General features: G+C 39.0%; 1 protein-coding gene across 1 annotated transcript in view; it reads left to right on the plus strand.

Annotated features, from left to right (window-relative positions):
- LOC116523975 (glutamate dehydrogenase, mitochondrial-like) overlaps nt 1–10,764 on the plus strand; it is a 35,626-nt gene extending 24,862 nt beyond the window's left edge. The window contains 6 exon segments of the mRNA XM_032239069.1: nt 1,094–1,231; nt 1,751–1,888; nt 4,872–4,952; nt 7,252–7,467; nt 8,289–8,351; nt 10,651–10,764. Of these exon segments, the coding sequence (XP_032094960.1) occupies nt 1,094–1,231; nt 1,751–1,888; nt 4,872–4,952; nt 7,252–7,467; nt 8,289–8,351; nt 10,651–10,764 (750 nt within the window).
- Nucleotides 10,765–13,850: the final 3,086 nt, after the last annotated feature.

The following is a 13,850-nucleotide window of genomic DNA, read 5'->3' on the forward strand; positions in this document are numbered from 1 at the left end:
AAAACTGCAGGGCTTTGTCTAGGGCAGTGGTTCTCAACCTTTTTTTGGCCATGCTCCACCTAAGCATTTCTAAAATCCTGACACTCCCCCCCTCTCCCCCAACATATAATTCTTACTTTACTCAAAAAGTGAACTGTACTCATCCAGAGGAAGCCTAAAAGAACATAAACTTGGTTTAAACAAGGTTCAAATTGCCCCCATTAAAAATCAAATTGCCCCCCTGTGAGGCATGGGCCCCAGTTGGGCAGCCATCAAGAGTCAGTGCTGCCTTAATGCCTAGTAGTTACTGCAACTGACATTTATCTTCCAGAGTTATCTGTTTACCTGGTGTCTTTTTTACAACTCCCAACATTGTTGTGTCAGATCCCACTGTCTTTATGGGGAAGTAAAAGAACAAGAAGTTGAGTAACAATGAAATAAGTTCAGTAGAGTCACCTCCAGAACTTGTAACATTAAATGTATGACTAGAGAAATGTGCCCCTCTTCTTTTGGAGGTAGGTCAGTGTTTCAAGAGGTAAATAAATGATAATGTTTATTGTTAAAAGGAAAAGAGGAAAGCTAAACATTTATTGTTAATTTTAAGTATTTATTTGGAAAATATTTAGTGATGAGTGAACTTAAAACTGAAAATATGAAATTACAGAGAAAAGTTAGAAGTATCTCCCATAGTAAAATACTGTAATGGAGTTAACAGACAACAAAAGCAAAAATCATAAAGAGACCTAAAAAGAAATTAAATTAAGTACAATAAGAAAAAGCTACCGTAATAATTTATCTAGAGAATATATCATCTTTGGAACAGATGTTACCTTTATTTCAACTTAAGCCTCAGCTGAGGAGACAAGAGTAAATCCCACTGACTTCCAGTCTATGAGAGAATGGGAGAAGAGGGCATTCTATCTATGAAGATATAGATTGGAGATGTTTACAAATGTTGGAGAGGATACCAGAATATATTGGGAATGTCTGAGTTCTGCTAGCTGTCAAGGGAACATTCACAACAGAAGCAGATCTTCCTTCTTAGTCAAGATAGTGAATGGTTGTTTTTTGCTGACTGAAAATTTGCTCTGTTTTCCCAATTTTGCTTTCACAGGGATTTGGCAATGTGGGTTTTCATTCAATGCGATACCTGCAGCGAAATGGAGCATGCTGTATATGCGTTGAAGAAGTAGATGGTGCCATCTGTAACACCGATGGAATTGATTCCAATGAACTACAACACTACAAACAAGTATGCTGAATACAAGTAGTCCTCAACTTAAAACAGTCATTTAGTGACTGTTCAAAGTTAAAATTGCATTGAAAAAAGTGACTTATGACCATTTTTCCCACTTACAACCAATGAAGCCTCCCTAAGGTCACATGATCAAAATTTGATGCTTGGCAACTGGTTCACATTTATAATGGTTGCAGTGTCCTTTTCTGACCTTCTGACAAGCAAAGTCAATGGGGAATCAAGATTCACTTAACAACCATGTCATTAATTTAACAAATGCAATGAAAGGTCATAAAATGGGCCAACTCACTTAACAAATGTTTCACTTAGCAACATAAATTTTGATCTCATTTTCGTAACTTGAGGACTACCTATACATGGAGGTACTGGTGAGTTTTTTTTCTCTAAAAATAATCCAATGCAAATAACCCCTAGCCTATTTCCAGCACAGATGGACCACTAAATATTAGCGAAAAACATTTTTTCTCTCTGTTTTTTCTCTCTTGGCTTGGCTAACTGATATTTTTATTCCAGGAACATGGCACCATTGTTGGTTTTCCAAAGGCTAAGAAACTTGAGGGCAGTGCCCTTGAGATACCTTGTGATATCCTTATTCCTGCTGCTATTGAGAAACAGCTTACAAAGGCAAACGCTCATCGTGTCCAAGCAAAGGTATTGTTTAGAGACAGTTATTTTTAATCTCATAAACATCAGTCTTGTTTCTAGTAAGAAAAAGAAAGCTGAGGCCTGATTAATTGGATGATAAAAAAATATATACAGATAGTCCTCAATTTATGATCACAATTGAGCCCAAAATTTCTGTTGCTAAGTGAAACATTTGTTATTATACAACCTTCCTTGCCACAGTTGTTAAGCAAATCACTGCAATTATTAAATTAGCAACAAGGTTGTTAATTGAATCTAATATCCCCATTGACTTTGCTTGTAAGAAGGTCACAAAAAAAGTTTATGACACTGCAACTGTCATAAATATGAGTCAGTTGCCAAGTTTCTGAATTTTAATCATGTGACCTTGGGAATGCTACAAAGATTGTAAGTGCGACAAACAGTCATAAGTCACTTTTTTCAGTGCCATTGTAACTTTAAGTGGTCACTAAATGAATTGTTGTAAATCGAGGACTACCTTTATTGATGTACTGCTCAGTGAAAAAGACAATTCCAATATGCAGTGACTAGAAAAATGAAAAATAGTAAGTTCTCTATTACAGATCAGTAATAAACTGTCTAAAATAAAACTAAGGACATTTACTTGCCCTCAGGGAAATATTTGCTGTCTGTGTATTGAGCACCATGCATTCTTCTGGTTGCTGCATTCAACTTACAACCACAACCATTTCAAACATTGCAAGAAGGGAGAAAATGATTTCAAGTTCTCTTTCTCTCTTCTAGCAGTGTTTGAGACACCTCATATTTAATTTAATTTATTTATTTGTATCTCACCCAAGGTTACCCAGCCGGCATTCATAGCTAAGGACAGTCTCAAACTCACAGTCTCTGACCTTCTAATCTGGTGCCTTAACAAGTAGACCAAACTGGCTCTGTATTTGTGTGTGTGCAATCCTCTTTTCTCCTCCTTTAAAGCACTGGAAGGAGTGGAGGCTCTTTTGGGAGCCTTTCCATTGTAATTGTAAGTCATGGTGATCATTCATTAAGCAAAACTGTCTTGCTCAACGACCCCAAAACTTATGCTACCAATTGAACCTGTCATTAACCAATAATATGGGTCATTAAGCGAATGGAGTCCCAGTGCAGGGTTGCTTCAAGAGTAGGGGATGGTAGAGGAGGCCTGGTGCAGGCCATGTGTGAGTTGGACAGTGTATTGCAGTGCAGCACAAACACTAGGAGGCTGGAAAAGAAGCTATAGCCTGGTTGGAATGGGAAGCTTCAGCCACACCAGCCACACCAGTCCAGATTTCTCCTTGCAGTGTATGACACATATATCAGGGGTGGGTTGCTGCCGGTGTTGCTGCTGGTTCGCTTTGCACATGTGCACCAAATGTGCACTGCGTGCGTATGGGCAGTTGACTGCAAATTGTTCTGCGCATGTACAGAACATGAAAAAATTAGTAAAAAACAAGCCTGCAACAGCAGCAGCGACCAGGGAACCAGTTCGGGTGTGTGGCCAGCCTGCTGCCCCTACCAGTTTGGGGACCCAGTCCCAATTTCCACTACCGGTTAACCCGAACTGGTGCAAACTGGTAGGAACCCACCTCTGACATATATGTATGTGTGTGAGTACATATGCACAACTGCCACCTCGATATAGGAACTGACCTGGCTTAGGGCAGGAATCAAACACATCAATTTGGTATCACTACACCCCTGTAAGAGACCTAATTTCAGCCCTCTTTGAAGTCCATTGACTCTTACCTGGCATGAATTTGCCTTGACAGCTAATAGATCAGATTCGTGTGTATAGATTGCATGGAATAAACTCGAAGTACTTTTGAGCTCTATCCTGACTCCTGATTTCCTGCCCCTCGCCTAAAGCCCAATACTTTAAAGAGATGAAGGAGACGTCTTTCGAGAATAGACAAACAGACAGAGGTACCTCAAACATTGCGAGAAAGAAGTTTGGAATTCTCCTTCCTTCTTGCAACGTTTGAAACATGCGTGACTCCCTCCTCTCCTCCTTTAAAGTTCTTCCCCACCATCATGTTGTCTCCAGTGGATTTTTTTCCTTTTTCTAATTGATAGCACATTGGGCAGTAGGCCAAAATCTGGCAACTGTAGACTGGTAAGATTGGTGCTCCAGTGGGGCAAGGGGCTGGGGGGGATAAATCCAATCCTGGCAATGGGGGATGGGCAAAGGCTGGGGCAAGCACTGCTGCAATAGGGAAAGCCACCAGTGGGAGGAAAGCCATTGGCAGGGATGGTTCAGTTGCTATTTCATTGTAGCTGTTGCCACCCACTTCCAGGATGGAGCCATGTCGCCAGGGACACTGTGGTGCAGCGACCTACCGTCCTTGCCTAAGATAAGAGATATCTGTTACTCCAGATGTCTTCCAAAATATGGGGATGGGGAAAAGGGTATGTGCCAGGTGGGATAGGAAGTCGGCCTGTGGGGTTAAGATTGGGGAGGAGTGAGGGGAAGATAGATGGGGTGGAGTGCTGCAGTGTCCCTGTAGTTAAATGTAAAGGCAAATGATGGCACGAATGCTGCAGTGGCAGTAACTTTGAAACTGGATAGCTTTTGGAAGGCTCCGTAGTAACTCGAACAGTTGCTAAGTGACCTGTCATATGTTGAGGATTGTGTTTAACTCTTGTAAACATGCATGAGGTAACTCGTTATGACTTGCATGATGAGAGAAAATTAGAATGTTACAGAAATGAGGGGGTCTTTAATTTTAATCCTGAGCTACAAATATTCTCCTTTAATGTAACAGACAGACATTTTTGCTTAGAAAAAAAAGTAAATGAAGAAAGATATCAAAGTGTGTAAAATCACTCATGACTAAGAAAAAATAGAGAGACATTTTTCTCATCTCAAAATATAAAGTAGAATCAGCCAACCAAACTAATTGGCAGGAGATTTAAATAAGACAAAGCACTACTTCATATCACATATAATTAAACTTTGTGTTTCAGCTGTGATAATTCTGGTTTATTCTTTTATCTTTGTCATGCCTCACAGATTATTGCTGAAGGTGCTAATGGCCCTACAACTCCAGATGCTCATGATATCTTTTTGCAGAGAAAAATCCTTGTACTACCGGTATGTCTGCAGACCTGATGGCTCCATTAATGCCCATGCTCTGCTATTTGAGCCTCTAGCTTATAGACGGTTGTTGAGCATTGTCCACCTTGTAGCACCTTGGAAAACTGGACAATCCTCTTGGAATGCAGTTAAACATAACTGAATTTTGCAGTACATTGAAAATATCCAGAGCAATCTAACAAAAGTTGAATACACAAGGCAACTTGCATTTTTTGTATGGATTTTTGAATGTTACCTTTGTTTGTATATTAATTCCTAATTTTGAATTGGTAGCAAAATGAGGTTAAAATATAAGAATATGACTTTATTTTATTACATTTATTTTTGTGTTGTAGCCTTAATGTGAACTGTAAAATTAAAACCGTGTCCAAAATGTCATAATATTGCCCTGTAGAATATAAATATTTGTAGTCCATTGGACTGAAATAAAGAATATATGCATTTAAATCCTCTAGTGTCAGGACTTAGGTAATACATTGTATTGCTCCTTTTATTACTGTAGTTCTGAATACTTTCTTTAAATAAATGAATTTCTGAATTAGCCTTTGATGGAAGTTTTATCCACTTGTCCTAACCCAGACTGGATTAATAGTAATGGTGTTTCTCAGAGAGATTTTTAGTGAAAAAATTATGTAAAAAGTTAGATGTTATATGAACTTCAAAATTTTTTACCAAATCTTTCACTGGGACTCCACAGTAATTCGCTAATATTGAGGTTGTCAGGTTCATTATTGAGTTTCACCATAGCTGGTCAAATACAGGAGTAAGTATAATCCTCACTGTGTAATAAAGTAAAGTCTTCCAAGGATAAGAATTGGAAGTAGGCATGCATCAAGAACCAGCAACTTTTTTTAGCTGAGAATATATATATGAAAATTTTGAGAAAATGTTAAGCATATTCTTATAAAATGTCTGCTGGGAACTCCTCTATTCTTCTCTTTTATGATTTTCTACATAATCTCTGCTTATTTTTATTTTTTACTAAGGTGTGTATACTTTAAAATTCAATTTTGGGTCTGCATTACATCATTTTTACTTTTGAAGTAAGCTCATGGAGTCTGTTCCTCTTAGGCATGAAAAGTAAATGGAAACTGTGTTTTGCTTTGCAGCAAATTCCCTTCCCCCCCATAAACAATTCAATTATTCAAGTAGGACTCTTATAAATGACAAGAAAGACACTAGTGCTGTATTTGGGGCCCCAAGTTCTGTGTTTAAAAGAATCTGTATTTAAAAGAACAGCATAATGTCCATGTTCATAGACAGTACAAATTATTTAGAGTAAAGAAATGTCAAACAAATTGTTCTTCAATCTGAACAGATGAGAAAATAGCAGAGGTGACTACAGAGGTACATTTACAATGATGTAATATGTGAAGATAACTAAGAAAGAGTTATTGGGGTCCTAAGAAAGAGTTCATTGAAAACTTTGCCTAAGTGTGCAATGGTTGTTTAATAAGGGAAAAAAAGATCAAATGCATCTATTTAAAGTGGAGATAGAGATAGAATAGCACAATCCCCTTGCTATGTTGTGGGCAAGATGTTTTCATTGTATTGTCCTAAAATGTGTTGCTGAAAATGTCTGTATTTGTATTTGACCAGACATTACTAAACAACATGTTGTAGGGGCTTTCCATAATTCATTTGACCTAAAATATTTTCAGTTGGTCAATCCAGGAAGTAATTTCTGTTCTAAGGACCAGTGTATATTCAGAAGTTTACAGAACTTGAAACCTACCATTTGGTACAAGTATGAATAAAACAAGAAATCTGTGACTAGTTTTTGGCTACCCAGTGACATTTGGCATTAGTTTTTTTTCCCCTGTGACTATGATATTACACTACTTCATTTGCCTCCTATTGTTTCTCCCCCTCCCCTTTTAAAAATCATCTAGTGATAATTGTTTACTTATTTAGAGACTCTGAATGGCTGACTTCCTAATATTATGATAATCTCAAATTGTTCAGTATTTTGAATCACTGTTGCTAATATAAAAGGGGAATGGGCAAATGTCTTGGCTTTTGAAGTCTGTATTATCATTCATCCACAGCACAGGAAGTAAATTTCTGTGTTGCAGCAAAGTTGGGTATTCTTTATCTTCCGCATTACAAGATAATCAATGTGTTGTAATACAGGTGCCTGAGCTCATTTTCATTGTCAGTAAGTAGAAATCAAGCAACAATGTGTTTGTTATTTTTAAATTTGTGTGTTGTTTCTTTATATGAATTTGTAACATTCTCAGAGTTCTCTTACAGAGAATTCATCAAGTGACCGAAACTATTTGTTTCTTCATGGCAGGATTTATACATAAATGCAGGTGGTGTGACAGTTTCCTTTTTTGAATGGCTGAAGAATCTCAACCATATCAGCTATGGGCGTCTTACTTTCAAATATGAGCGTGATTCTAATTATCATCTGCTGATGTCAGTGCAACAAAGCCTGGAGAGAAAATTTGGAAAAAGCTGTGGAAGTATCCCTATTATACCCACACCAGAATTTCAAGCTAGAATAGCAGTAAGTTATATATTTAACTCCCCTTCCCTTCCCTTTTGGAGCATTCTCTTAAACAAAAAATGCCTAGGGCACTGTATTTCTCATGAAGACACATGGGAATTTTCATTCCTCACAACTTTCACCAAAAAGGAAATGTTAGGTGGTTATCTAAAACCTATAGAACCAAGAATGGAAGGAACAAACATCTCTTTCTGGTAATGAGGGCATTGAATCTTCATATACGAAACCATTTGCCATCTCCTGGATCTGGTGTATAAACCCACTCCTCACCCCATCCCATTCCAATATCCAAAGAAGCCAGGAGAGGCAAGAATCCAATTTGTAGGTGGATGACATCCTAGAAAGCTCTTTATCCACTTTCTTAACAGGCATAAAAGAAGGCCTAATTACCACAGGTAATTCAACTGGGTGGCCCTTGCCCAAGACAGCATTATCTAGAACAGGGATTCCCCAACCGCTGGTCCGTGACATGCCAGCAACAGGGTCACGCAAACAAGTGAAGCCCCATCCACGGGATGCAGGCAGCACACAAAACCACACCCCTCTAGTCCACAGAAAAAAACTCCACAGAAGTGGTTCCTGGTGTCCAAAAGGTTGGGGGCCACTGATCTAGAAGAAGGTCTCTGAAACAGCCTGCCAATTCAATAAGAAAGGTTTTTGTTAAGTCTCAGGATGGCAAGTCAGCATCCATAGACTGATTTTGTTCTCACATCAATGACCTGAGATAGGTTGGAAGCAATACACTGTGATAAATAATCTAAATATTGATAGGAAAATAGAATGATATACAGTATTTTTCTTAAGTTTGTATTTTTTTCAAGGGTGCCTCAGAGAAGGATATTGTTCATTCTGGACTAGCTTTCACCATGGAACGTTCAGCCGGGGTAGGTATTTCCGGGTTGTATTTATCACTGTCTTTAAAAAAATCATTTTGTTTTTCATACTATAGACTTTTTACTTTATGCTTGTGTGTCTGTAATATCCATTGCTGCATTACTGAAATAATTGTCACTATTACAGTGGTACCATTTTTATTCAATAATTACTTTTTAGGGTTTGGTTTCAGACAATGAAATGGCCGAAGAAGAGATACTGGGGATGGGTGAAATGGTATACTATTTGATTGAATGAAAATGGTATTTGATTGAATCCACTCTTTTGTCTATGTATCACTTCTATACTACGTGTTATCAAGAGAAGACACCAGTGGTGGGTTGCAATTTATTTTACTATCAGTTTGCTCTTGCACCCGCATGCGTCTGGGTGGGTGGGCGGAGCCTCCCACAACCAGTTCGTCCAATCTGGGCCAAACTAGCAGCAACCCACCTCATGTTGAAGTGGGTCATTCAGGATGTTAGTTCTTATCAATATAAGAATAGAGGGTTGAATGTCCACTCCAAATGCCAAGAATTGGAGAATCAACATACAGTTGCAAGAAAAAGTATGTAAACCCCTTGGGATTACATGGAGTTTTGCATGAATTGGTCATAAAATGTGCTCTGAACTTCATCTAAGTCACAACAATAGACAAACACAGTCTGCTGAAAATAATACTACACAAACATTATATGTTGCCATGGTTTAATTGCACATAACATGTAAACATTCACAGTGCAGGGAGGAAAAAGTATGTGAGCCCCTAGCCTAATGACGTCTCCAAGAGCTAATTGGAGCCAGGAGTGAGCCAACCTTGACTCCAATCAGTGTGATGATATTGGATGTGTTGCTGACAGCTGTTCTGCCCTTTAAAAACACACACCTGTTGTGGGTTTACTGGTTTCAAGAAGCACTGTCTGATGTGAACCATGCCTCGCAGAAAAGAGCTCTCAGAAGACCTATGATCAAGAATTGTTGACTTGCATGAAGCTGGAAAGGGTTACAAAAGTATCTCCAAAAGCCTTGATGTTCATGTGTCCACGGTAAGACAGACTGTCTACAAATGGAGAAAGTTTGGCACACTTGCTACTCTCCCTAGGTGTGGTCGTCCTGTAAAAATGACTGCAAAAGCACAGCGCAGAATGCTTCATGAGGTAAAGAAGAATCCTAGAGTGTCATCTAAAGACCTATAGAAATCTCTGGCACATGCTAACATTTTTGTTGACACATCTACAATAAGGAAAACATTAAACAAGAATGGAGTACATGGGAGGACACCACGGAGGAAGCTATTGCTGTCCAAAAAAAAATATTGCAGCACGTTTGAAGTTTGCAGAAGAGCACCTGGATGTTCCACAGCACTACTGGCAAAATATACTGTGGACAGATGAAACCAAAATTGAGTTGTTTGGGAAAAACACACAATACTATGTGTGGGGGAAAAAAGGCACAGCACACCAACATCAAAACCTCATCCCCACTGTAAAACATGGCGGAGGGAGCATCATGGTTTGGGGCTGCTTTGCTGCCTCAGGGCCTGGACGGATTGTTGTCATTGATGGGAAAATGAATTCCAGAGTTTATCAAGACATTTTGCAGGAAAACGTACGACCATCTGTCTGCCAACTGAAGCTCCACAGGGGATGGGTGATGCAACAGGACAATGACCCAAAGCATATAAGTAAGTCAACACAAAAATGGCTTCAACAGCACAGAATACGTCATCTGGAGTGGCCAGTCAGAGTCGTGACCTCAACCCGATTGAAATGCTGTGGCATGACCTTAAGAGAGCAATTCACACCAGACATCCCAAGAATATTGCTACACTGAAACAGTTTTGTGAAGTGGAGTGGTCCACAATTACTCCAGATCATTGTGCAGGTCTGATCTGCAACTACAAGAAACGTTTGGTTGAGGTTATTGCTGCCAAAGGAGGGTCAACCAGTTATTAAGTCCAAGGGTTCACATACTTTTTCCTCCCTGCACTGTGAATGTTTACATGTTATGTGCAATTAAACCATGGCAACATCTAATGTTTGTGTAGTATTATTTTCAGCAGACTGTGTTTTTCTATTGTCGTGACTTAGATGAAGTTCAGAGCACATTTTATGACCAATTCATTCAAAACTCCACATAATCCCAAGGGGTTCACATACTTTTTCTTGCAACTGTAGATCAGGCTCCTTACAAGGTACACATTGACTTGGAAAGGTAGAAGGAAAAAACTCAGGATTTCAATGGTTTAGAGTCCTGGATTATGTAAAGATACTAGCTCTACATTGCTTATGTTTATATGTTATTTTCCAGCAAATCATGACTGTAGCCACAAAGTATAATCTAGGCTTGGACCAGAGAACAGCTGCCTATATTTGTGCCATTGAAAAGATATTTAAGACTTACATTGAAGCAAGTTACATTTAATGAAACTACCCACTTGCTGGCCTTCAACCTGCTGGTTAAAAAACACAAACAACAAAAAGTATGTTTTACTTTAGAAGATAAGGAACTTCTAAGCATGAAATCTGGATCAAGATTTTGCTGTTATGTTATAGAACATTTTTCTCTTGTTTTTATCCTATTCCTTCCTTTCATTTTCACAGACTTTCTGAGATATAATTATTTTTTTTCCTGAGTTTCAGCTTCAATCTATAGGTAAATGCTTTGTTGTTGTGCAACTCTGTTACTCCTATTTCATTTGTCGCTAATTCTTTCCTCTATTTTGGTCTTTGCGATACTACTTTTCTATTTGTTTTGTGACCTCCTCTGCAGATGAAATTTATTACGAATTAATGTTTTTTTTTAAGTTGTCAACTTGGCTTCTGAATCTGGCAAAGTTTATTCCTTGCAATAAACCTTCTTATTTATTTTTATTTTCAATATCATACATATAATCAGTATTTACATCCTTGATGTTCTGTGCTGCATAAACAAACACATGCTGATTATGTCACCAGATCATGCCCCTAAGCAGAAGTGACATGCACAACCCGCACCCTCCGGATAGGACTTGCATAGCCCTCCTCCCTGGCTGGGATGTGCATAATTGACCCCCGTGGTGTAGGATTCACAAGGTCATAACCCTAACCGGATATGTTGTATTGGCTTAAGCCCATCATGATAAGCATGACTAGCCCTAACAGATAAGGTGTGCAAGGTTCTAGCCCTGTTTTTTCAGATAAGACGTGTTGAACCTAACCCCATCAAGAAAAATGCCAAGCCTCTGGGTACATGATTACCTTAACCCTAGACTACTACTATGGACGTTCAAGAGGGAGGGGGGGTTGTGAAATAAAAAAAAATGTTTTTTTATTTCTAATCATTCTCCTAGGGCCTGCATTTTACCCCAGTTTTTCCCCCTAAAAGTTATTTATTTCTAGGCAATGATGGTTTTAATTTTTGTGGAGACAGGGACTGCATTTAACCCACCTTTTTTTTCTAAAAGGAATTTATTTCTAGGTGGATTTAAAAACATTTCCTCGAAGACTGGGGGGGGGGGTACAGCTCTTTTAAACCCTGCAGCTGGTTTTTATCTTTGTAAAATCTAAAGACACATATTTTGCCAATTGCACCCTCAAATACTCATGTAACCGTTTGAAGACCACCTATAGGAAAAGACAAGGAATATTAACAGGAATTAAAATGTTCACAAGAGGCAATCTGCCAGGCTGCATGCAGGGGTTAAGCCTTGTTCAGGCATGTCTGGGAAATGCCCAGGCATGTCATCCCCACCCATCCCCACCCCCTGTGATTCTGCACATGCGCAAGAGGCATGCCAGGGAAATGCCTGGGCATGTCATACCCCCCGTGATTCTGGGCATGCGCAAGGCATAAGGACTTGTCATTACAAGAGCTGGGAACTTTGTGCAGGTAGCCCCCTTAATTTCAGCAGTCTCTTGGAGATGGAAACCTCTGATTCCAAAGATGTTTTTAAAGCAACAGCAAAAGCCAGCATCACATGCTCTGACACAAGATCCCAGCAGCCAGAATGCAACAAACCCTGTTGCAAGGATTATGATAAAGAATTTTTTTATTCAGACCCGTTTTGCATGATTGCAGCATGGTGTGTTGTAATTTTAATGATGAGGTGCAGAGTATTTACCGGACAGTATGTGAAACAGCGAATTATGCTTCCTTACCTCCCAGCAATGGTAAGTAAATATTTTTAATTTATGATATTGTAAATGACACTGGAGTGGATATCTCACCAACAAGATGTGCTTTACATTTTGCAGACTCCAAAATAATAACACCTAGTCAGCAAACACTTCAAGACACTCCGATTTTATACTCCAGTGCTAATTGCTGTGGTCACAAAGCTTCTGCAGATTTTTCTGATCTAGACTATAACTGGGATTCTGAGCTATCCCAGAGACTACACTATCCATCCAGTGAGCTAAAGAGCTGCAATTTGTGTAAAGACTGGTTTGCATGCGGCTCTGGCCATGATATGTGGAATACAGACGAGTCAAGGAATTGTAAAATAGCACGTTATGCCCCTCTATATTCTGCTCCTGATAGTAGTGATGAGGGATATTTTTCTGATGGATGTGCCATGCCCCTCTGAACTCTGTATAACCAATAAAAGATTGTGTTAATGTCAACGCTTGACCCATTTGTCAGCGTTCTTTCAGTATAATGATGCATGAAAAACTTCTAAACCATGTTTATTATACACCAGGATATTTAGGGAGTTATGGAGGAGTAAATACCCCTTTTCAGGAAGCTAGAAAACATGATAAAAAGCTGACCATGAAGCAAGTCAAGACGTGGCTGTCAGGGCAAGATGCTTATACGCTTCATAAGCCTGCAAGAATTAATTTTCCTAGAAATAAAACCGTAGTGTCTGGCTTAGATCATCAATGGCAGGCCGACCTCATAGATGTCTCCAAAATTTCTAAAGAGAACCATGGAAAAAAGTACATCTCGGCAGTTATCAATGTGTTATCTAAATATACCTGGGCCTTCCCTTTATCTGGTAAATCAGGGGGGGAAGCAACATCAGCCTTCCAGAATATCTTTGAAACAGGATGCGCACCCCAAAAAATACAGACAGATGCAGATAAAGAGTTTTGGAATACCCAGCTGAAGAAACTTTTAGCACGTTATGGCATTCATCATTTTGTCACTCATAGTGAAACTAAAACAGCAGTTATAGAGAGGTTTAATAGAACCCTAAAAACAAACTTGAGATATTTCACAGCTAGAAATACCCATCGGTATGTGGGACATTTTGGCAGATACTCTTCAGGGGTACAATAGCACTTACCATCGTAGCATTGGGACTGCTCCTTACACTGTAAATTTGTCTAATGAAAGGGATGTGTAGATGAGGCTTAATGGGGTAGGTTTAAAAAGTAAAAGAAAGGAAAAATGTCTTAAGGTGGGAGATCATGTCAGGGTATCTAGACTGAAGGCAAAGTTTGAAAAGGGCTATCAGCAAACCTATACGGATGAGATATTCATCGTCAAAGAACTGGGGGACAAGTGGGGAAAGAATGGTGTATAGA

The sequence above is a fragment of the Thamnophis elegans genome, chromosome 2 (assembly GCF_009769535.1).
Source record: "Thamnophis elegans isolate rThaEle1 chromosome 2, rThaEle1.pri, whole genome shotgun sequence".
Lineage (NCBI taxonomy): Eukaryota > Metazoa > Chordata > Lepidosauria > Squamata > Colubridae > Thamnophis > Thamnophis elegans.